At 39.9% G+C, this 24,495-nt stretch overlaps 2 protein-coding genes across 2 annotated transcripts in view; one reads left to right on the top strand and one right to left on the bottom strand.

Moving 5' to 3' along the window:
* Positions 1 to 9,563: 9,563 nt before the first annotated feature.
* On the bottom strand, positions 9,564 to 13,302 carry LOC136857081 (uncharacterized). The gene is made up of 3 exons (XM_067135464.2): positions 12,743 to 13,302; positions 10,104 to 10,342; positions 9,564 to 9,886 (listed from the first exon to the last, which is right to left on the bottom strand). The coding sequence occupies exons 1-3, from the start codon at positions 12,862 to 12,864 to the stop codon at positions 9,660 to 9,662; spliced, it is 588 nt and encodes a 195-aa protein (XP_066991565.1). The 5' UTR covers positions 12,865 to 13,302; the 3' UTR covers positions 9,564 to 9,659.
* A 528-nt stretch (positions 13,303 to 13,830) lies between these two features.
* LOC136857080 (uncharacterized) overlaps positions 13,831 to 24,495 on the top strand; it is a 72,982-nt gene continuing 62,317 nt past the window's right edge. Inside the window, exon 1 of the mRNA XM_068228191.1 lies at positions 13,831 to 14,119. Within this exon, the coding sequence (XP_068084292.1) occupies positions 14,041 to 14,119 (79 nt within the window). The 5' untranslated portion in view covers positions 13,831 to 14,040. The remainder of the gene's footprint in view (positions 14,120 to 24,495) is intronic.

The following is a 24,495-nucleotide window of genomic DNA, read 5'->3' as shown; positions in this document are numbered from 1 at the left end:
GGGTTGCTGTTATAGGAGTATTATAGTTTTTAATTTATTTTATATGTAATTCTGCTCAAATGAAATGCAGCCTTTTAGGTTTAGTGTTCTCTTTTGTTGGTTCGAATAGAATCCATGATCGTGGGTCGGACACCACCACTGATCTCTCGAAGAAGCTAATAAACCAGCGAACGATGGGTACGATCGCTGGTAAATGCTGCAAAATTCAAAATTTTAATTTAATAATGTTGGAGTTTTCCATCTCGCCGTGCGGCGATGACGGAAGAAACCAACAGTAGCAAATGAGTCGAATCATGGTGCATGGCATCTGTATAGACTTGGTGGTAACCTAATGAGGATGAAATGAATGAATGGCGAAGACGTCATAAAAATTCACTCCTCAAGCCATGGGAATTAACAGTATGAGGGGATTGGTTCTGAAAATTGAACCGCGGCCATCGGACCAAATGCAAATGGCTCAACGTTCACTAAACCAACTATCGAAAAGGTGTAACCTAAGTCTAGTGGTAGCCCACGTCTTAATCCCAGCATACGCCACTGATTTAGGGTCTAACACAGTTTTACGTGATTTAAGTGTACGTACGCGTTTAAGCCATTGCAGCAAAATTATTGGGAAAGGCAACAATTTATTAATAATAATCAGAACACTTTATAATAAATCAGCTTTAGCTTTAAATGGCCTATGTATGTTCAGTCCGTCAGCGATTCCGCTGGTGGGATCCTCAACAGCTCTGCCATCAGCTGTCATAGATGGCCTACGCATCACTGAAGAGGCGTACTAGTGAGGTAGTTTCCCGTTGCTTTCCTCACCGAGCCAGAGTTGCTATTACATATCAGTCTGCCAAGCCCACTGAAATGCATACATCAACCGACCCTATGAGCAACATTTTCACACCATTCATAGCAGGGACTGGCTGCATAAGGATTGGCATTACTAGCATCGCTCATATCTCAGTCACTTTCATATTGTCAAAGCCAAGGATAAGACAGAGACAGATCTATGAAAGTAACACATTTACTCTAGCCCATACCAGAAGAAATAGTGCACTGTAAATACTAGGTCCTGCCAGCAAAGGCATAAATGGCCTATACAGAGTGTAAGGCCCCATTCACAATGCAAACGTAACCGTAAACTTAACGACGTAACGTAACCGTAAAATTAACGTAAAATTTGTGGTATTCACAATGGAGGAACGTAACATTAACGTAAAGAGTACACAGCAGCCAATCAAAACACTGCCATGTTATTTAGTACGGAAGTCAGGTTTTGGGCTATCTCGCAGTTTTATATTTCAATACCTCGATGGAATCAAACAACGTGGTAGCGGAATTCCTATTACTTCAAACATCTATTGCTTTGCTCCTGGGAGCTGTGTAGGCCTACGGTACCTGAAAAAGCGATCTAAACAACGGCGCAGAAAATGGGTTCATCCCTTGAATCAAAGAAGGTTATCTCAGGGCGATTTCGGTAATCTACTGTAAGAAATGACCCTCATCAGTTCGTTTTGGACATGCGGATGAAACTTGAACTGTTTGCCTTTCTTACGATTTGCTTCCCCTTTTGTAATAAAAAGAAATGTAAGGTATCCTTTACCGACATCTATGACCCTATCTATCACACCCCGATAAGATGTTTGGATCTATTTGTTTGGATGATATCGTTTTCGTAAACTAGTAGTCCGTCATAATGTTAAGAAATATACAGGGACACTGTTTTATTTATGACAGGGATTGTCTCTCGTCCGTTTGCCAGCGCTGCGAGCTTGTCCCCCGCCATTTATTGTCAGATTTCATTACTACAGGATATTAATTTCCACCTATTATTTTTCGGTACAGCGTATTTGTAATTCTTTTTCCTTCTATCATACATAGCCTATACACAAAGACTATTTTGAAAGAGAATTACAAGTGTTTCGCCGAAAGAAGTCATTATATCGTGCACAACACACACAGACTATTTTGAAAGAGAATTACAAGTGTTTCGCCGAAAGAAGTCATTATATCGTGCACAACACACAATGTTTACCTCTGCTCTGATTGGCTGGTTCTTAAAGTTAACGTAAAATTAACCGCAAGAACTTGGAGTTTGCAATCCCTTAATTTTACGGACTCGCAGTTAAGTTTACGTCGGCGCATTGTGAATGGATCCATTAGATAAGATGGCCGCTAACTTCTAAGTTAACGTTAATTTTAAGTTTACGTTACGTTAGCATTGTGAATGGGGCTTAATTGAAGTCCGTTAAACTGGTGGTAGATCAGGCTATTCTAGGCAAATCATGTCCTAAATATGTTGGTCTGTCCTTGAATTTTAAAGTAAGTTTTAAAATTTCCATGTTTTAGGGTTTTCGTAACTCTCCAGGCAGCAGTAGGTAGAGTGGTTTGTGGCGAGTGGGGAAAGTAGTGAGCTGATATGAAAATAGCGCTGTCGTCTTGGAAAATCCCTACGTGGATGCATTGCCAATGTTGTTGCTGCAGCCTCACATATCGGATTGGGATATTCGGACCGGCAGTACTGCGCAGCCTACTAAGTCACTGAGTGACTGTGGATTTAAAAGACAAAAATATTAAATGAATTAACCTAGGTGTGGAAGTACAATATGTTTGAAAACGTACGTTAATGCGTTATCTCTCAAGTCCTACATACTGGGCATGTCACATGGTCATACCCATCATACCGAGATGTGAAGGCAGTGTTCAATAGAGAATGACTAGGGAAAAAAAATAAGCTCTTCACGGTTAAGGGGTGAAATAAAAGAAAATCTTCACTGTGTTAAGGGATTGATCAGACGGTTAGAGATGGGCCCTGTCAACGGAACGGTGCATCTCAATTTCAGATCTCGGTCGGCCCATGTGAAATTTGTGCCGGACAAAGCGTAGGTGGGACAGAGTTTTCTGCGCGATCTCAGGTCTCCTCTGTCAACTTAATACTCCATAATCGGTCATTATCATCACCCCGAAGTAGTGCGACGGGATATCAGTCACTGAATGATGGCGTTTTAAAAGCAGTTGCCATAACTAGCGGGTAGATCAGAGTTGTTTATATATATATATATATATTTTTTTTTTGCTAGGGGCTTTACGTCGCACCGACACAGATTGGTCTTATGGCGACGATGGGATAGGGCAGGCCTAGGATTTGGAAGGAAGCGGCCGTGGCCTTAATTAAGGTACAGCCCCAGCATTTGCCTGGTGTGAAAATGGGAAACCATTTTCAGGGCTGCCGACAGTGGGATTCGAACCATCTCCCGGATGCAAGCTCGCAGCCGCGCGCCTCTACGAGCACGGCCAACTCTCCCGGTCTGTTTAAATCTAGTTGCTAGTATAGTGTTATTCTCGGTTTATAGCATAAACTCCTAATGAGTATTCTGGATTTTAAATTAGTTGCGGATAAATCTCATCCTCCAACCTGACTGCCGGTCTGAGTGGTTCAGTTAGTTAATCGTCTTTCTGAGCCCAAGTTTACGGGTTCAAATCCGGATCTGGTCAGTGGCTTTCAGATAATGCTTTAAAGGTAACAGCTTCGTGTCGTTGACCTTAAAGAACTCCTGCGGGACAAAACTCCGACACCCCGTCGTATGTCGAGAACTTTAGGACGGACGTAAAACAAATTACCATCATTATTACTTTCAACCTGACTGTTGTTTGAGCTCTCCTACGGCAACAGTCTATGTACAATTCTGCACTGAAAGAATCCATTGCAGCTATGTCAACGATAAATGACCTGGTCAATCACACCTTATTCACTAAAAGTTTCGGTGACTCTGCCGGACAAGGATCCATATCCTATCAATCCCTTTAACTTCCGAGGCCTAAATTATCATCTTGTAGAAGTAGGTACCGTATAACTTTCAGTTTAATTGCTGCTTGTGAAATGAACATGGTGACCAGGCTAATTAAGTTCAGTGGTACTTAAACTTACTAACATCCATCTCCTAATCTTTTCTGTGCATTACTGTGAATAATGGTGTCTCAATTCTGCAGTTATGAGAATTCAATTACCCAGCCATGCATGCAATAATCAGCCTAACTCATGAGGAGCAACCCACTAGTAGGTACATAGGATGGAAAATGGTTACAAAATGCGGATGATCAGCACCTTGCGTTATAACTCGAAGGCCAAAAACATATTGGAGTAGCAAATGAGTCGAATCAGAGCCGCACACCTCGCCGTTCACCAAGAATCAAACTGGTTCGATATTTCAGGATGCAGCTTGCCGGAACTAGCGTTGTGATTAGTTGTCACGTAATTTATTGGCCCTTCTGAGCGATGACGCACTGCTGTCATAATGATGGTCATGGTGTGTTGTAAGTCGTAACACTGTACACATGGATAAGAAGCACTTTCCTCCAAACTGCTATATGGAATTAGCGTCACAGTTCGCACCATAACACATGCGTTGAAAAGAGGTTGCAGCCAGTTGTAGTGCCACAGGAAACAATGACAGTTTTCTATACTGGCTTGCATTTATTTCGTTCTATTTACTCATGCATGAAATTAAGGAAAAATGAAAGCAGAAACTGAGTGAAAATAAACATCAGTGAAAGAAGAAACTGAGTGAAAATATACACGTAATATAATTTAATTATCAGTTGTAATGTTATAACTCATTAGACCCTACAATTTCTGCAATAGATTCATGAATTTTTTCAAAATAATAGAATAATTAATGATTTGCGGTACCCTAGGTGTTAATACAAGAAAAGACCTTCACTGGGGTAATCACATAAATATGACTGTTAATAAAGGGTACAGATCTCTGCACATGGTTATGAGGGTATTTAGGGGTTATAGTAAGGATGAAAAGGAGAGGACATATAAGTCTCTGGTAAGACCCCAACTAGAGTATGGTTCCAGTGTATGGGACCCTCATCAGGATTACTTGATTGAAGAACTGGACAAAATCCACGGAAAAGCAGCTCGATTTGTTCTGGGTGGTTTCCGACAAGAGTACCGTTACAAAAATGTTGCAAAGTTTGGGCTGGGAAGACTTGGGGGAAAGGAGACGAGCTGCTCGATTAAGTGGTATGTTCCGAGCTGTCAGTGGAGAGATGGCGTGGGAGGACATCAGTAGACGAATAATTTTGAGTGGTGTCTTTAAAAGTAAAAGTAGGAAAGATCACAATATGAAGATAAAGTTGGAATTCAAGAGGACAAATTGGGGCAAATATTCGTTTATAGGAAGGGGAGTTAGGGATTGGAATAACTTACCAAGGGAAATGTTCAATAATTTTCCAATCTCTTTGCGATCATTTAAGAAAAGGCTAGGAAAACAACAGATAGGGAATCTGCCACCTGGGCGACTGCCCTAAATGCAGATCAGTAGTGACTGATATTTGGTCTCAGTGATAATGGCGAATACAGTCATCTAAATGCCTGCGAAAGTATTGTGTATTTAGAACTTCATAAAAGAGTGCACCTGATTATTATAACACTTACGTACCGTAACAGGAAAGACTAAATCCATGAACTGAAGGACTGGTCCTCTAAACAGAACTCTGACATCACGTTGGAGGACAGGTTCTCTGCAATGTCATTCTTTTATTCTCTCTCAATTACTGTGAAAAATGAAAACCTACAACCCGTTTTCCAGTCACTGACCGGGTCAGGGATGTAATGAATGAAACATATATAGACTGTTATTACAATGGGGTCGCCACTCCCAAGGTAATTTTATTAATGAGTGATAAATGCTATGAAATAATGGCGAGTGTTGCTGGAATGAAAGATGACAGGGAAAACCGGAGTACCCGGAGAAAAAGCTGTCGCGCCTCCGCTTTGTCCAGCACAAATCTCACATGGAGTGACCGGGGTTTGAACCACGGTATCCAGCGGTGAGAGGCCGACGCGCTTCCGTCTGAGCCACGGAGGCTCTCTCAATTACTGTATTATGGAGAAATCAAACAGCTTCTGCAATTCCAGGACATTTCTGTTGTTTTGTGCAATATTCACATTTCGCGCCACTGAGTTTTTTTTTTTACAAGTTGCTTTATGTCGCACGGTCGCACCGACACAGATAGGTCTTATGGCGACGATGGGACTGGAAGGGGCTACGAGTGGGAAGGAAGCGGCCGTGGCCCCAGCATTTCCCTGGTGTGAAAATGTGTAACCACGGAAAACCATCTTCAGGGCTGCCGACAGTGAGGTTCGAATCGACTATCTTCCGAATACGGGCCGTACTTAAGCGACTGCAGCTATCGAGCTCGGTGGGTTATTAAATAGCCCCTTCTCTACATCTAGATGTTTGGGAGCATATGTTTTTAACAAATTATTTAAACAAATGGTATGCCTCACCACCAATGAAGACACTAGGTGTTCTCATATTTTAACTCTGGAGCAATTCTTCAGCAGAGATATTTAGTGCAAGCTTTTCCATTAATTTGTGAATTACTTGAGCTCTAGAAAGTTCCATCACTCAGTTATACACATGCTTCCATTTCAATAAAAAATAATTTACCGTGATGATGCGCTACTTGGACCCACATGAAAAAAAAAGTTTTCATCTTCTCAAGCCCGTTATACAATGTGATATCCAAATATTTTGCTGTTCCTTCTGTTAGGTGGCATCACAACGTAGGACAATGCACGTTCGAGGTAGTTTTGCAGTAATCCACTAAGCAGCAGTGCGGTCTATACAGTGGTTTGACTAAAGTGACGTGATTTGTTCACTGCAAACTTTTATCTGTCTAGTGTATTTTCATGGAAGCCAGAAAATTGGTAAGTGAACATGTAAGCAATTATATATAGGGCAATAACATGCTGTAGGACTCTTTCTCAGATATAGCAAGGTTTTTGTAGAAATTTGTGATATATAGAGTGAGTACACACAACCACGAGAACCGGGCTACTAGCCTGCAACATTTAATTTATCTTGTAGAATGTGATAACTGGCCTGTTTCTATATTTTACACACTTTAAAATGTAACTTCATTCTCTGTTCTACAGAGGTCTGAGCGTTATGGTGTACAAATATAAAAGACTGCCTGGAAGTCGAAAATATGCAGATTATACTGACCAACAGCTTAAAGAATGTTTAGCAGTGATTCAGTCAGGGCAAATGTTGCAAAGGCAAGCTGAATAAGTCTTTACAATAAGTCGACCAACCAACAGGAGAAGATTAAAAAACAAATCCAGTCAGAAACTGGGTAATCCCAAAGTGTTTCCTGAACAAGAAGAGCTAGCCTTCGTGAGCCACTTTGACAAAATGTGTGATGTTTTATTTCTCTTAGTTAATTGACATGAATTAGCGACATTAGAACAGACAAACTAGCACAGAGGTATTAAAATTTTGTTATAAAAATATCTTGTTCAAAACTAAAATAAGTTGTCTACTGCCTATCATCTGGTGGTTATTAAAATGTTTGCTGTATGTTTTTCAGTGTATGCAAATGGCGTTATTAAAGAACCTAAGCCCTACTTGGACCCACTGCTACTTACAATGGTTTTATAATGGGAAAACATGACATGGGTTCAAGTAGCCCAAACATGAGTGTTACTTGGACCCAATTTTAAAAAAGCACCCCTGTACTTTGGGTTCAATACATACAATTAAAACTACTCCTGAGCTTTGAAATAACACCTACAGTTATATAAAATAAAAGTTATCAGGCCTATTTTAAATTTTTATTTGACCAATAAAGCAAAAAAGTGGAAAAGGACTTGAAAGTCGGGTCCAAGTAACCCGTGTTGACAGTACAGTTGGCATCACTAACTGTCTGCAGAACAATGGAAAGGTATTGTTTATAATTAAAATACTCGACCAAAACGGGCACTTAAATCGATATGCCCTTCGTCAATTGCACCTAGACTGTTCAAAAAAAAACTTATGATAAAATTATTCTGCAGTCTCCTTGAATTGTTTACCAATAGGTAGTTTCATATGCCATAGCAAATATATTCAAAAATACTCCAGCCACCCCTAGCAAAATTTCATTACATCGTAAGAAAATAAATTGTACCAAAAATGTAATAACAAAAGAAAAAAAAAATTATCAGTAAACCTAATTACCATAGTTAACTTTGTCATAGTCTGCATTTTTATTTGATTAACCAAATTCATTTTAAACCTATCATTATCATTGTCAGTAGTAACAGTTTCAGATGTCTTCATTTAAAAAGTAAGCATTTATACTTTAGGACAACAGATTCTACTTATTCAAAGAATTTGTATTTCTTATCCAGTATGATGTGTGTTGCTGGGAACATGAGTGGAAGATTGTTTTTGACAGATTTCATTTGCAGTAAGTTATGTATAGAAATATGCCATTTAATTTCATAAATTATAATTATCAATACTTGAGAGTGACTATAAACCTTCCTTCATCAATGACTGGTTGCTTACGTATGTTAGTGTGCACTGTTTGGATTGTAGGTTCTACTAGCTTGAATTTATAATTGTCACCTGAGACATGCCTTAAATATTCATAAAATCTATCTGGGTAAGTTTTATGCTCCTGATAAAATTTAGAATTATCTCTGTTCAGTTTTTATGGGATGTATGCCACATTTTCTTCTCGTACTGGAAAGTAACCACGACTCTACTGCATTACTTGCAGATAAAGCTCTATCACTGTAAGCATCTCAATATTGCAGTAATATAGTACCCCTTCAATGTTCTCTGAAAGCAACTCTCTCAGTGACTAAATATTATTCACTGTATTATAATAATGGCGTATGGCCTCCGGAGAGGCCTGGTGCAGGTCTTTTTCTAGTAGACGGTCTATTAGGCGACCTGCATGTCTGTGAAGATGAGGGCCCCACCAAGGATGATTTCTAATGTTGAATATGCCACACACACCCAGCTCCCGAGCCATTGGAATTAAGGTTAAAATCCCCGACCCGGCCAGGAATCAAAACTGGGAGCCTCTGAACTGAAGGCCAGTACACTGACCATTCAGCCGAGTTGGACATTCAATGTATTAAACGGTAGGAAGTGTGGCGAGGATAAATGATAAGAAGTTTGTTGTTTAAAGGGGTCTACCAGCTAGTTCATCGGCCCCAGAGGATAAATGCTTCAGTATGTTGAACAACTCCAACATGTATTTTGGCCTACCCAAGTTGGCAATGCACATGAAACTGAAGCACAATAGCTACTTCTAACATTCAGCCCTGCAGGAGTGTTTTTTCCAACAATCATTTCTGGATGGTATTCCACCCTTCAGGCCAGCAAAAATATTGAGACACACTACAAAATATTAATGCAACTGTGACATCAGTTGCATATTACACAAAGGTATATTATCACAGACCCAGGTTTTGGGCATTTCATCCTTGCTTCGATTAATGCCTGTTTCTTAAAATGAAAAACTTGAACTTCAATTTCAGAGTAACATTATTAAAATAATTCTATCCAATAAAGAGAGAGTAGAAGTGCTTAATTTATCAATTCCACAACTAAAAATAACCTGTCCACAGAGTTCACCTTTCATTACAAGAAAAACGCTTTCGATTCACATGTTTGGGAAGGACTTCAATCTACAAATCCTCATACATTAGCTTAATTTCCTATAATGTCATCTATAATGGAATAATACTTGTGAAACAAAGACAAATAAGGAAAGAAATCTATTTACAGGTAATATTTATTATAGGTATAATATACACCATTTATACAATTTTATATATAGATTATATACAAACACGCATCATGAAAATGTACACTTTATAACCGCAGCTGCCTAACACTTGTTGCTGGCATGTGACTTGCCAGCTTAGTCTTCTTTGGCTTTGTTGGTTTTGAACCAACTTTAAACTTCTGCAGTCTAGGCACTGCACAGCCTACAGATGAATACCACGACTTAGAAATATTCTGTTGCTGTGGCACTACTGGAAATACATGTCCAACAGATGACTGTAATTCACTTGTTGACCTTTGCTGTTGTCTCTCACCTGAAACATTACAACAAAAATCCATCAAGCCACGTGAAAATAGGAGACATTGGAGAATAAAGTTACCAAAATCTACAACATATATAATTTACATAAGTTTCTTGAAAAATCTGTAAGCTGTTCTTAAAAATGATATAGCAACGGCTTACAGATAAATGATCTCTTTAAGGCCAAGAATTTGATTAGTATAAAAGAAAGGACATTAAAGCATCCCTACCTTCAATTGCAATAGATGCTGATGTAGAAGGTTCATTTACACGAGCTAAAGGTCGTGTGTAAACAGTCCTGTCTCTGTGGCCAGAGGTTTTGAATTTCAGAAGGCAATCAAAAATGTTGTGCCTTACATATCGTAACCGTTGAAGCACTCTGCTCCTTAGTACTCTGTCCATTTGGCATAAATGGAACCAGTGTTTATTAACCCTGACAGCTGCTACCAAAGATTTTGTATCCAACAATCTGAGAACAAGAGAAAAATAAATTACTACATATCTATATAAACTGGTTGATAAAATATCATCAAATCTTCCACAAAAGATTGATTCAGTTTTATGAAATTCTTGGCAAACTGACTTTATTAACTCCAGATAAACCTTGTTCAGTATCATACATACCTATTATAGTAGCACATTTTGCATCTGAGCAAAGAAAATAAAAGTTGTTCAACTCAAACATGGTACTTGAATACTATTAGTTCTTATTTGTAGCCTAATACACCTTTATTATTAAAGGAGTATATTTCCAAGTTTGCAGATGATTTTGTGATGAGAAGGAGGTACGAGAACAGCTGAATGCACTGAATATAAGGATTGAACAATGATGATCAACATGGAAAACAGTGATGAGTAGAGGAAGTAAAAAATAAAAAGAAGCTATCAAAATTGGAGAGAAGGAACTGGAAATAGTACAACACTTCAACTACTTGGAAAGTGAACTGACAGAAAATGGAAGACTGGATATGGAAATTAGTAGAAGGATACAACTGGGGAGTGCCATTTAGCACCAGGTATGGAGATTAATATGGAACAAAGATGTACCAACGAAGACTAAAGATGTAATGTACAAGGGATATTACTTATCTATAATCATATATATATATATATATATATATATATATATTAGAAACATGGACAACATCTCTGAGGGATGAGGGTAGAGTATAGGCAGCTGAAATGAAATTCCTGAGGAGTATGGTACAGAAGACAAGGAGCAACAGAGTCATGAGTTAAGGACATGGTTACATTCCCCATGATCTCAGTGGATGAAGAATATGTAGAAAATATGGTAGAATATGTACAAGAGAATTGCAGCTGATGGTATAAGTGATGAGAGGTACCTACTCCAGTCCTATAAAGAAGGGACAGCCCAAGCAAGATTTTTCAGGACGACTACTCTAGTGAAATAGAACTTCAGAAATATAGAACCCAGGTTTGGTACAAAAGGATTCCAAGTTGGTCAACTGGTAATGCAACATTAGCTTCCTAAGGAACTAAGACAACCAAAGTAAACATCAAGGAATTGACTGCAAGGGAATTCACAATGGACATGCAGATACTTCCTAAAACAACACTCTTCCACAACAGAACAATAAATGATGAAATGATCTAATAATGTATTTTCATTTCACATAAGATGTCTTTCCAACCCAAAGGAAGTTTTCGAAAGTATTATAGATCAAATATCCAAAGACGGATATTCTGCGAACATAATAAGGAACTAATCCTAAAGTGAATGATCCAGGAATGGATAACACCAAGCATTGTTTTTTCATGGAATAGATAAATATACAAATAAGTTTCAATATGAATACAGTAAATGTAAATACTGGTAAATATATCTACCACAAAATTATAAAGAGCTTCAGTTAATGGTAAAGACCTTCTTTCAACATTAAATTTCAGACTTTTGAATTTCAACCTAAACTACATCCAGAAATTTGTTTAATCTCAGTACATAATATTCATCACCCTACTATTGCTAAAATAGCACAAAAGCAGAATTAGAAATTAGACAGTTTACTACATCATACACAGGGTAAGAATGTTATAGCAGAGTGCAGCGAAGTTTGTTCTCAATGCATGATGAACCTGATAAAGTATATAGTAATAGGCTAATAATGATAAATAATAAACCAATTTGATGAGAAACAGAGTCGCCGTTCGCGTGACCATGATAAAATATATAGTAATAGGCTAATAATGACAATAAATCACTTTGGGGCTGATGACCTAGATATCAGACCCCCTTTAAACAACAATAGGCCTAATCATCATCAACCAATTTGATGGGGACTAGAATCGCCATTCCCAAGACCCAAATCTACAACAGGTGGTAACAAACTAGCAGAATATTTTCAATATTTAATAAAACATGAAATTTAAATTACTGGGAATATAACGAAGAAGCGACGGATAAATGCATTAAAAATGATGCGATACAAATCTTGTTTCAGTTCAAAATTACAGTATAGCGACGGGATTGAACTTAAAAAAAAAATGAAGGAAATAAATGGATGCTTTCTAACAAAGATAGTCTTTTGAAATAGAATTTAAAGTTTTCTTTTTCTGTAGACATTTATTATGCAAGTACTGATCCGTTTACGTGCAAGGAACTAAGACAACCAAAGTAAACATCAAGGAAATGACTGCAAGGGAATTCACAATGGACATGCAGCTACTTCCCAAAACAACACTCTTCTACAACGGAATAATCAATTATGAAATGATCTAATAATGTACTTTTATTTCACATAAGATACCTTCCCAACCCAAAGGAAGTTTTCGAAAGTATTACAGATCAAATATCCAAGCAACAATTCCAGTAAATAGACAAATAAGAGTATAAACAGTTTTTTCTTACCTTAATATTTTGACTGCTATTTCAGGAGGTAAACTGCTGACAATATCAACTTTAGAACTGCCTTCTTCCGTCAGATCAGTTGTTACTCCCATAACACGCAAGAGAGAATAGAACTGCTCCATTTCGGTAACGAAGACTGATCACAACAAAATACTCGACACACCAAGTACAAGCGCACAGAGCAAAATGGCAATTTGGGTACTTGTTCCGCGTATTTATATCCTCGCGCTGTATGACGTCAACGAACGGGATCATCTCAGCCAATGGGAGGCGATCTCTCCACCTGGATACCTTGGCTAAACTGAGGGACATACCGGGACCTGCTACAATTGTTTATAATGGAACATGTCTCAACTTTTATTTGTAAAGGCAGAAATCTCCTTTTCTATACATTTTCAAATATTTCTTTAATAATCTGAAGCTCCTCCGAGAACATACCTTTTGAGTTCAAGTTCTCACTCACTCCCATTGTAACATTTCACGATGAGCGGCAGTGAAATGTATCCAAATACATAACGAAGTGAAATAACATTAATGCTATCATCTGTTTTGTGCATACAATTACTCACACAAAAGCCCTCAATGCACTTGGAGAATGATAGGCTATGTATGGGGAAGCTGCATTCCTGACACTGAAACATTTTACTCACTACGTACATCATTGGTATATGTACGCCAGTATTTACGACTTTGAAGAGATATCTGATGTGTTATAAGCATATGGCTGGAAAACTAAAATATTTGTTTTACATACCATTGACAAAATGTAGGAAACATATTTACAGTTTTGTTGGCACCATTGCTTCACTATAGCAAAGCACTTGTTACCAAACCAAAGCTTGTTTCCGTTGCGCTGATCGCTAAGAGATCATGGAAGTGTTGTTTTGGCGGCATCATTTGTACATTATTTTGTTTTCCTGCGACATGGGTCAAAGAAATTAATATGTACAGTCACTTATACTGATCATTAAATTTGAAAGGGATTGCGTTTGCCGTTCCGGGTAAGTATGTTCTGCGGTCTTCATGTGTTTTGTAGAACTGCTATGGTCGCAGAGTGCCTTCCATGTTACTGAAGCACGACCTGCCACTGTGCGTGAAAATAGTTACTCTGGGAACTGTCAGGTTTGGTGTTTTTAGATGAAGGGTGGGAATTATGTATGAATACACAATGTTGTGTTGTATTTTAGTTTTAGTGATAACAGTTGTCCGGCTCTTGTCATATTGAAAAGTTTTATTTCAACAGAACAATAACATAATATAGGTATCAAATATGTATGTGAAAGCGAGAGTCTATAATAATGGATAGGGTACCATTTATTTTGGGATTTCTTAAAGTTTACTTTGTGGCAGTGATGAGAAGGAATCTTGTTTTTATTGGTAAGTTATGTCTGTAGATAGTCTTCGGATATTCCTTTTTGATGCTTCATTAAATTGATATGGTACGGTACCTTTGGAGGATAGAAATTTTGTAAACATTATTTTGTTTTCCAAGACCTACTAATGGAATCGGCTCCAGTAATACTAAAATTTCATAACATGTTATTTATAGCGTAATTTACAATGAGAGATATAGGTTCATCCACGTCGTAACTTGGTTGTAAATTTGTTTTCGTGTCATTCTATTCCGTAACAATTTTTTATTTTTGTGGTGTGTGTGTGTGTCGTGTGGGTCGAGTTTGTTTCGGGATTAGCAATGTTTTTCTTTTTCTAACTTAACGTATTTATATGGGATTTTAGGATTTCAGATGGTATGTTTCTTGCCAGGTATTTTCATATAGTCTTCTGTAAAGTGTGATACTTAGTGGCAGAAAGCTAGGTTATTTACAGCAAAATTACAAACCTCCCGTTGGTAAAGATGTCAAATGATACTACTGTTTCAATTTACTCTCTTCATTGATTAAATATTAATATCCTTGAGAGGAGCTTTACTCCTGTTTTGGAGAATCTTTGAAATCCAAACTTCATGTGTGTATCGTAACAATTGTGTGGAATTGAGAGAACCAGAGGCCTTTCTCCAGTATTAAAAATATTTAAAATAAGAAAGGGGAATAAGCATAGGGTCAAGCAGGGTTGGGTCACTGTGTGCCTATTCCTGTTTTGTCTTTATATATTTTGATTACACTACTAAATTTGATGTAGGTTTTGGGTGTAAACTTGCTGACCATAAGTGACATGATGTATGATTCCTCCTTGTGTAACAACTGATGACTTTACTTTGGTGGCAGTAGCAGACGATTTGGCCCTGTTTGCTTGTGATGAAATCTGTGCTTGGATTTTATGGATTGACCAGGAAACATCTTGCTTCTATTGCTGTTAAGTTTATTCTAATGTAGTTTTTATTATACACTTTTGTGTATATAGTGCTATAAGGCAAACAATTGTATTAATCAGTGTCTCTTGTATTGTGTAGCTCTTACGAGAATATTTTGATATTTGTTTTGATCAGTAATCATTGCAGTTGATATTGTGTATTATGCTACACTAATTCATGGGTTGGCACCTGACATGGTGAATAATAATCTATGCGACTGATATGAAGAGGAAAGACATTACCGGTACTTGCACAAGAATGTAGAATATTGTCGAATTGGTTATTGTGCATTTAAGGACCTTCTAGCAGCAGATCTGCCAATGTGTGCTAATTAGTTTAACAATGTCTTGAAACTTATTTGTGCATGGATTGTTAAACATTTATCATTGTAAATCCTGAATCAAAAGACCTTGCAACCTCTTGGAATAGCTTGCCTAAACATTTATCATTGTAAATCCTGAATCAAAAGACCTTGCAACCTCTTGGAATAGCTTGCCTTTCTTACAAATGGCTGCCGAGTATTAGAGCGAGTTAAGCACTTGTTCTGTGTGCTGGAACTTGTGCTATCAAGATCCACTAGCATACATTCAGCATTCTCTTAGTAGTTTTAGATATGCGATACCCATTGCCAGAATATGTTTTCTAAATACATTTTAGGTAGGCTAAGTGTGATATCCATAAAGTCTCTGGTAACACTGCAGTTAGAGTATGGCTCCAGTATATGGAACCCTCGCCAGGACTACTTGATACGAGAACTGGAAAAATGTCAAGGGAAAGCAGCACGATTTGTTCTGGGTGATTTCCAACAAAGGAGTAGTGATATGAAAATGTTGCTAACTTTGGGCATGGGGAGACTTGGGGATAAGGAGACAAGATGCTCGACTATGTATGTTTCGAGCTGTTAGTGGAGAATTGGCAGGGAATGACATAAGTAGAAGAATAAGATTGAGTGGAGCTTTCAAAAGTAGGAAAGATAAAATTGGAATTCAAGAAGACAGATTGGGGCAAATGTTAATTTATAGGACGAGGAGTAAGGGATTGGAATAAATTACCAAGGGAAATGTTCAATAAATTTCCAAGTTTTTTGAAAATATTTAAGAAAAACCTAGGCCTAGGTAAATAATTGATAGGGAATCTGCCACCTGGATGATAGCCCCAAATACAGAGCATTGATTGATTTCGGGATGTCCTAAGTCCTATATTATCCGGAGGGGTGATGGTCATTCAGACAGAATTAATATCTTTGTGCTTGTTAGCAGCAATGACATGATTAAGCAGTCTTCCTTTCCAAGTATTTTTTGATTGAAAGTGCTTAAGATATTTGCTGAAGTGCTGATCCTTGCTGTAACAAAGAATACAGTAGCCAATGAATTTTCATTCCAGTTTCATCATCATCATCATTTCCCTTTATCCAGCTGTAGCTGGGTAGGGGCCTTCACCAGTACAGTATCCCTTGTCTGTTGTCGTTTTCAAAGCAAGTTGAATGAATCTCATTTCTGTTGCCTGAATTCTGCTGTAGTCATTGGTCAGTAAAGTACATGCCCTTAAACCATACATGAAAATTGGTACAAATTCTGATCAATGCAAATGATATTTTTAAAACTGTAAGTTAAACCTTGTAGTTTGGATTTAGCATTAATCGAGATACGATGGCTTATGGCAAGACCAACAGTAGTATAAAGCTTCAAATGTGTTGGATGTTTTTTTTTCTTGTGAAGGTTTTCCTTTCTGATTTTGAGGTATTTACTTACAGGGTTTTCTGACCATTTGCACACAGCTGAGCCATGGCTGGTCAATTGGCTTCTGCCACGGCCAGTCTGTACTGTCTTCACTTCTTAAATTTGTAAATCTGCCTATTGCTGTTGCGCCTGTGAAAACTGCTATGTGAAATATTTCAGCTTAGAACTTTGGCTGGTAGGATTCTGTTTTCTAAGGTTCATTATTGAATTAATTATGTCAAAGAATTTTCGTTCTTGATGTGCTGCGGGTCAGATCTGCCAAAACATTATTACATATACAGTGTTTGTTTGTCCAATCCTTGTCCCGTTTCCCTACGGGGTCGGGTATGAGGTGAGATAAACCTGTTGTGGCAGGTTTTTATGACCGGATGCCCTTCCTGATGTCAACCTCATCAGGGGAGTTAATGAGATGAAATGAATGACATGATATGATAGTAGGGAGAGGGTGAAACCTGGTGCTGGCACATAGCCTACTCCTGTCGAATAGCACTAAGGGGTCTGCTCAAGGCTTAACGTCTCCATCCGATGGACGAATCACCATCATTAGCGTCATATGCCCTGACTCCATATGAGCACTGCGGAGAGGTTTGGAATTTATTCCAGGCTTTTGGCACGCAATCTAGTGATTAGAAATTGTATACCACCACCTCCCCTACCCTGCCGGCCAACATTCTGACATTTTTTTCGACCAACGGGACTTGAACCGGCTAACCTCGGTGTCAGACCGTTTAGACTTCAGCACCTTAACGATCATGGCCACCAGGCGGGCATTATAGGGAGTAACAACTATATATACAGTATAAAACAACTAAAGTAAACTCGTCGGCCTGCCTCATAGCAGATTATGGAAATGTCTTCTTTTTGCATCTAAACAGGATACCTGCTAAATACATTTCGATTTTCTGATAATTGAAAGCCTTCGCTGTATTGCATACGTGCTGCAGGATCAGGTGGTTTTAAATTGTAAACATGTACAGAAGTCGCTGAAACCCAAGCGTGCTGTGCAAATTTTGGTAGTAATTTTCCTGGTTAACTTTGAAATTTTGTACCAATTTCTCCTAATTTTCCTTCTGTTAACAATGTATGTCTTCGTGTGTTTCTGGTATAGCACTGAACTGGCAGAGACCGGGCGAGTTGGCCGTGTGGTTAGGGGCGCGCGGCTGTGAGCTTGCATCCGGGAGATAGTGGGTTCGAACCCCACTGTTGGCAGCCCTGAAGATGGTTTTCAATGGTTTCCTATTTTCACACCAGGCAAATAGGCAAATGCTGGGGTTGTACCTTAATTAAGGCCAAGGCCGCTTCCCATTCCTAGGCCTTTCCTGTCCCATCTTTGCCATAAGACCTATCTGTGTCGGTGGAACGTAAAACAAATAGCAGGAAAAAAAAAAATGGCAGAGTCAAACTTATACACAAGGTTGTGGATTGAAGTTCTGGAAGGAGGCAATTGCCCCAAGGAACCTCCTGATAAACTCTACATCAGCACAACGAGCCAACTTGTATTTATAATAAAACTTACATACAATGCCGCTGTTCATTCCAGTGTCGTATTGTCGTTGACGGGAAGAACTGATAAATCAGGGAGATGTATTTTTTCTATGATTTTGCTCTATTTTACACATCACATGTTACACTCAACATTTTCATGATCCAGTGAGTTAATAATAATAATAATAGTGTAACATTGATAATGTCATGGCCTGTACTTGTAGGCATGATATGGGCTTTTGGGCTTACACCGTGTCAAGAAAACAAGGTGAAACTTTTTACAGGTCTTCAGAAGAAAATCTCATCTGTTCAGGAGGAAGTCTTCTACATTAACGAGGGTTTGAATTTAAGAATGCTTTACTGTTGGAGAACTGTAGTGGTATGCTTGTTCGTCACCAGGTGGCTCGCTGTATGCTGGCACAGTGTTCCAAACAGGAGCTGACAACAACATTAAGCTCCGGTTGAGATGTTCTGTTACACCTTGTGTGCTTGAGAAGTATCAGAGAGGACATAGGATGAATCAGGTACGAATGTGGTAGAAGAAAATAGAAACTAATAAAATAAATATAACAAAAGACACCAGGATGGAATAGAACAGAGCTGAAAAATGGAAAGAAAATACGTGAGAGGATCGTCGGGTTATGTTGTTGTGTTCCAAGATGTTTGAGCTCTTTTCTACACTGAACACTACAGGTCTAGGATTATATGGGAAGCAGTGGAAATATATAAAAATCCTAACAATTTCAACAGGGACACTGACTATCAATTAAGAAATGCGTGGTTGCCACCCATTTACATAGGTAAATCTCTTCCCTTGCCCTTTCTATATTGTTTTGTTTCATTGTTTTCCAAATTCGAATGTTTGTCATCATCAGGTGGTTCATTCGAAGCTAGACGTTAAGTGTCATACTTTCATACGTGTGTACACTGGTTATACCCCGTCCCCCACACCATCCACATCATTGTTCATCCTCTGGTTTTCTTCACATACTTTCTTTCCATTCTTCAGCCCTGTTCTGTTCTATCCTGCTATCTTTCGTTGCATTTTATTTTATTCGTTTCTGTTTATTTCTTCTACCACATTCGTCTCTGATTCGTCTATATCCTCTATGTTACTTCTCATACACACAGTGTGATAGAAAATCTTAATTGGAGCTTAATGTTGTCGTCAGCTCCCGTTTGGAGTGCTGTGCTAGCATACAGCGAGCCACCTGGTTACGAATGAGCGTACCACTACAGCTCCAACGGTAATGCATTCTTAAATTCAAATGCTCATTATTATAGAGGTCTTCCTCGTGAACAGTTGAGATTTTCTTCTGAAGACCTGTAAAAAGTTTCACCTTGTTTTCTTGACACGGCGTAAGCCCGTAAGCCCATATATCTACAAGCAACTCGGGGCTGGATGTTTGTGCAGTCTTCAGCATTAGACTTCATCTTAGGTAGGGCACCATCCTCACACATGCGCAGGTCGCTTATACGGCATCAACTTGAAAGACCTACACAAGGCCTCTCCAGAGGCCACACACCATTATTATAAATTGATGACAAAGGGAAAAAAACCCCAATAATGTTAGCTAAAAGACCACAGCAAAATATTTTAATGATAATAATACACCTGCTGCTTTCTCTTAAGTGCGGCCAGTATCCAGTATTCGGGAGATAGTGGGTTCGAACCCCACTGTCGGCAGCCCTGAAGATGGCTTTCCGTGGTTTCCCATTTTCACACCAGGTAAATGCTGGGGTTGTAGCTTAAATAAGGCCGTGGCCGCTTCCTCCCCACTCCTAGCCCCTTCCTCTCCCATTGTCACCATAAGACCTGTCTGTGTCGGTGCAGCGTAAAGCAACTTGTAAAAAAGAAAGAAAAAAAAAAGCCCCACCTCTGTCTCTCATTCACCAACCACCATTTTCCCCTGAGCGTTAGGATGGTAGAATAACATCCATTGTATCCCCTTCCTGTCGTAAGAGGTGACTAAAAGAGGTCTCAGGGTCTCTTAAATTATTTAAGAAAAGACTAGGTTGTCAACTGATAGGCAGTCAGACACCTGGGTGACTGCCCTAAATACATGTCGGTGGTGATTGATTGAGAGCGTGGGTTGGCAACCGTTAAGCCCTTAGCTGAGTCCAGGCATTGTTTCCATTCGTGCCAGGCTCCTGGCTTTCATCTATCCTGATTGACCTCCCTTAGTCAACTCTTGTTCTTTTCCGACCCTGACGGTATTAGGTTTCCGAGGCATAGGGAGTCTTTTATTTTCACGCCCTTTGTGGCCTTTGTCTTTCTTTGCCCGATACCTTCATTATTCAAAGTGTCGGACACCTTCCATATTTTCCCTCTGATTAGTATTAATCGAGGATGGTTGCCTAGTTGTACTCCCCCTTAAAACAGTAATCACCACATTTTCCTGCATTGTTTTCAACTGTTACCGATTTGTATTGACCATTCACACATTGTCTTGGCTGGGGAAAGAACTACTGTCTCAAAATATCATCATCATCATCATCATCAGTCCTTTTGATGTCATTTAGTGACATATTTTACAGAAAATCCTGACTAATTTTAATTTATGACTTGACAAATTTAGTGAGCTAGGTAGTCAATACTATAGCACTGCGCTTTGTGTAATTGCGTGGGTAGGTGATGCAATATATTAATCTATGTGTTTTAAGTAATGGCATCTGAGTGCATGACTCATACGTGTGGAGCATGAGTTCGTATTATTTTCAGAAAGCTTATCAGAGGCCATTCGTCCTACCTACATACTTCCTGTAAGGGAATGGAGATGGGTTATTTTAATTTCCCTGTGATGAGATTGATAATTGATGAGAACATTACGATTACTTTTCATTCTATTTTTTTCAAAAGCCTTCGCTATTCAATTTCCCCAATCATTCAAATGAAATTTAAAATGAACACTCAAAAAATTAAGTGAATAACCAAAGAAATAGTCCAGTGGAAAAATAATCGAATAAGCAATTATTTTGTATTCGATTATCCCATCACTACTTCTCTAGACTTATAAGTTCTGTAATTGTAAAGTCCATGCTGACACTCCTGCCAGACACCACTAACTGCAGGGTCTGTCAAACCAGTACCTGCCAAGGTCTTTTCTGTGACCCTGGTATAACCTAGGTGTGGAGTCTCTCTTGAAATTTGCTTTACGTTGCAATGACACAGATAGGTTTTATAGTAACGATGGGATAGGAAAGGCCTAGGAGTGGGAAGGAAGGGACCGTGGTTTTCATTAAGGTACAATCCCAGCATTTTCCTGGTGGGAAAATGGGAAACCATGGTGTTGAGCCTCCTCCTTTTTAACATTTTCCGTACGTTCTCTGTGATGTTCAGATTCAGTGTCTTTGGAGGCCAGTATAAAACCATGATCTCGAGCCTCCTCCAAAACCATGCTTGAACGACTTTGGCTTTGTGTACTGGTTGGTTATCCTTCTGGGAAACTAACCCGTGGGGATAATGTACTGGGGAAGAAGGGAGCATTGCATTCTCCAAAGTATCAGGATATCACTAAATTCATGTGCGGTTAACCAGCCATAGATACGGTCAAACACTCCAGCACCATTGCGACAGACCCAGCTGAAGTGTCCCGACTTTTAATGCTGGTTGATATAGTGTGGCCAGACGAGGACGAATACCAACATGATGGATTGACATGGTGAACGGCCCCCTACAGTGTTCTCTCAGAGTAACCACATTGAAAGCTTTAGATAGGGAAGAATGGCAGAGTATGGTTCATCGGCTAGAGGGCTGAATATTATGATAGTCACGACGCCTCAGTCATGAGGCAAAACGAAGAAGAAGAAGAATATAGTGTGGGTCATATCTGGTACCAGGCTTATGATACACTCTTGCAGGGCGTTGCCAGTCAGTTGTCTCCCTTGTGGGTAGGGGCAGTAGAATACATCCGTGACATCCCCTACCTGTTGTAAAAAGAAAAAACCCTGCGGGTGGGGGACGCACATGTAGAATACACCCGCGGTATCCCCTGCCTGTCGTAAGAGGCGACTAAAAGGGGCGACCTAGGCGCGGGCGTGGATTGCGGTTTGATACTATGTCTTGGATCTCTTGTGGATGGGAGGGGCTGAATACATTCACAGATAATCCCTGCCTGTCGCAGAAGGCGGCTAAAAGGGTCGTGTGGCCATGGTTCCCTCTTTATTTTTTATTGTTTTTTAAGGGTTAATTGTAGACCTATTCCAAATTTTTGATGTGCGTGTGCTCGGAGATGGACCTCCTATGTGTGCCGACTATGCTCGAAAGCCTGTGTCAGTAACCACCTAGGAAGCGGCAGGTGGGAGTGTCATGTGCCCGGGCAGTAGTATCCACCTGACAACACAGGTCCCTGCACAGCCGAATGTCAGAAGGACATATTCTTACTTATTTTTACCTATATTTAGTGCTCTGTACACGGTATTGGGTACGTGCTATTGAGGGTGATTGGAGGAAGGGAGTCCTAGTACTCATTGCCTCGGTCCTCCCCTATTAGGCATCGTCCAACATCGGACCCCAGGCAGTACCGGCTATGACCAGGTGGATATTGCCTTGGCTGCTTGGTTCGGCTGCAGAGACCCCTGATCGGAGTGGGTGGCATTCGGGGAGTATGATTTCGGGCATGGCATCGAAACAACTTCTGCCTGCCTCTTTGGGTAGTTTTGCTACCCAAGACTTTAACTTTTGATTTCCTAAGGGGGGCAACCCCTTGGGAACAAGCGCAGCGTATTAGTCTGGGTTCCAGCTTCCCTAGATTCTTGGTTGCTACCAGAACCAATGGGCATGATGACAAGCTGGTTAAATTGATTCTTTTCAGTCGACATATCAAAGGTATATACGGTGAATTTGACGATCTTAAGAAAATGCGCAATGGTGGTTTGCTTCTGAAGACTAACACTGCGGTCAAAGCAGATCGGTTGCTTAAGTGCGACCACTTTGGTGACATCCCCGTCATAGTGGAAGAGCACAAAACCTTGAATCTGGTTCGTGGAGTTATTTTCCACCGTGATCTCGTTCTGAACACTGACAATGAATTGATGGAAGACATGAAGCGGGCGATCAAGACCGTGGATGGTCTTTCCTACCAGGAAGCGCGCCGTCAGTTTTATTGTCTGAATGCACCGCCCAAGGCACTAGACTTCAGCATGATAGCCCAATCTCTCCCAGGTTCTTCATTTTCAACTGGAACACCTATCCAGAAGATCGCTGCGCCCAAGACGGCAGTTGCTCCTGGGAGCAGTGCTGCAAAGAGAACAAGTTCATAGGTGGGTCCATCCCGGCCTTCGACCACCAATAAGCCTGTGCTGGCTAAGAAACCTATGCCGGCACAGTAGGGGTAGAAAGCAACGGCTCCTTCCCTCACGAGGTTGGTGAAAGCTGCGCCTAAGCTGGTGGAGGCGGCATCGTCGACCAGGGCTGGGAAATCACCTCGAAGCCCGTCTAAACAAGAATCGACGGCGGGGAAGAAGAGTGTCCTTACTAGGCGTTCTTTAACATCTCCTACGAATGGGGCCTCACGCCCTCCACCCAGAGGGTCTGATTCTGCGCCACTGGGTTTTCCTTCTGGAAACCTTGCCCCCCGGACTACGTCGAAGAAATTCAAGGTATCACCAGACGAGGTGATGCACAGGGAGTATTCATCTTCGGATGGGGATGTGAGTGTAGGTTAGGTAGCATTACGCTGCTTCTAACCTAAACCTCAGAAGTCCACACCCACACTATGGCACTGTTACAGTGGTATTGTAACGGTTATGACAGGCATTTTGCTGAGGTATGCCAGCTCATCAGTGAGTACGGAGCGAGTATAGTCTGTATTCAGGAGACAAACTTCAGACCAGGTCATCATGCGATCTTGAGAAATTTTCTACTATACTTGACAGAACGACGTTATGCTCACCGGGCTTCCGGTGGCATTGACATTTTTGTCCATTCTGATACCTACAGCGAAGAGGTTCCATTAAGAACCCCGCTGGAGGTAGTAGCTGTTCGCATTCCCCTGCCTGTCATAGCAACAGTGTGTAATGTTTATTTTCCACCAGGCCAGCCTCTTAACATAAATGATGTCACTGATCTTATAGATCAGTTTCCAACTCCCTTCATCCTGTTGGGCGATTTTAACGCCCATCACCCCATATGGGGCTCTGAGACGCCTTGCCCTCGGGGAAGAAAGCTTGAAATATTAGTAACAGAGCTGGATTTATGTATTTTGAACACAGGGGAA

This window comes from Anabrus simplex, chromosome 1, assembly GCF_040414725.1.
Source record: "Anabrus simplex isolate iqAnaSimp1 chromosome 1, ASM4041472v1, whole genome shotgun sequence".
Classification (NCBI taxonomy): domain Eukaryota; kingdom Metazoa; phylum Arthropoda; class Insecta; order Orthoptera; family Tettigoniidae; genus Anabrus; species Anabrus simplex.
Note: the sequence above shows the minus strand (reverse complement) of the source record. Positions and strands in the feature narration are given on the sequence as shown.

What these genes read in the sequence shown, in the direction of transcription:
- LOC136857081 (XM_067135464.2), bottom strand. Translation starts at nt 12,864, where the DNA reads ATGGAGCAGTTCTATTCTCTCTTGCGTGTTATGGGAGTAACAACTGAT. An exon ending in ATAGCAGTCAAAATATTAAG is followed by an intron (nt 10,343 to 12,742) that starts GTAAGAAAAAAC and finishes TCTTGTTCTCAG; the next exon opens with ATTGTTGGATACAAAATCTT. An exon ending in AGCATCTATTGCAATTGAAG is followed by an intron (nt 9,887 to 10,103) that starts GTAGGGATGCTT and finishes GTAATGTTTCAG; the next exon opens with GTGAGAGACAACAGCAAAGG.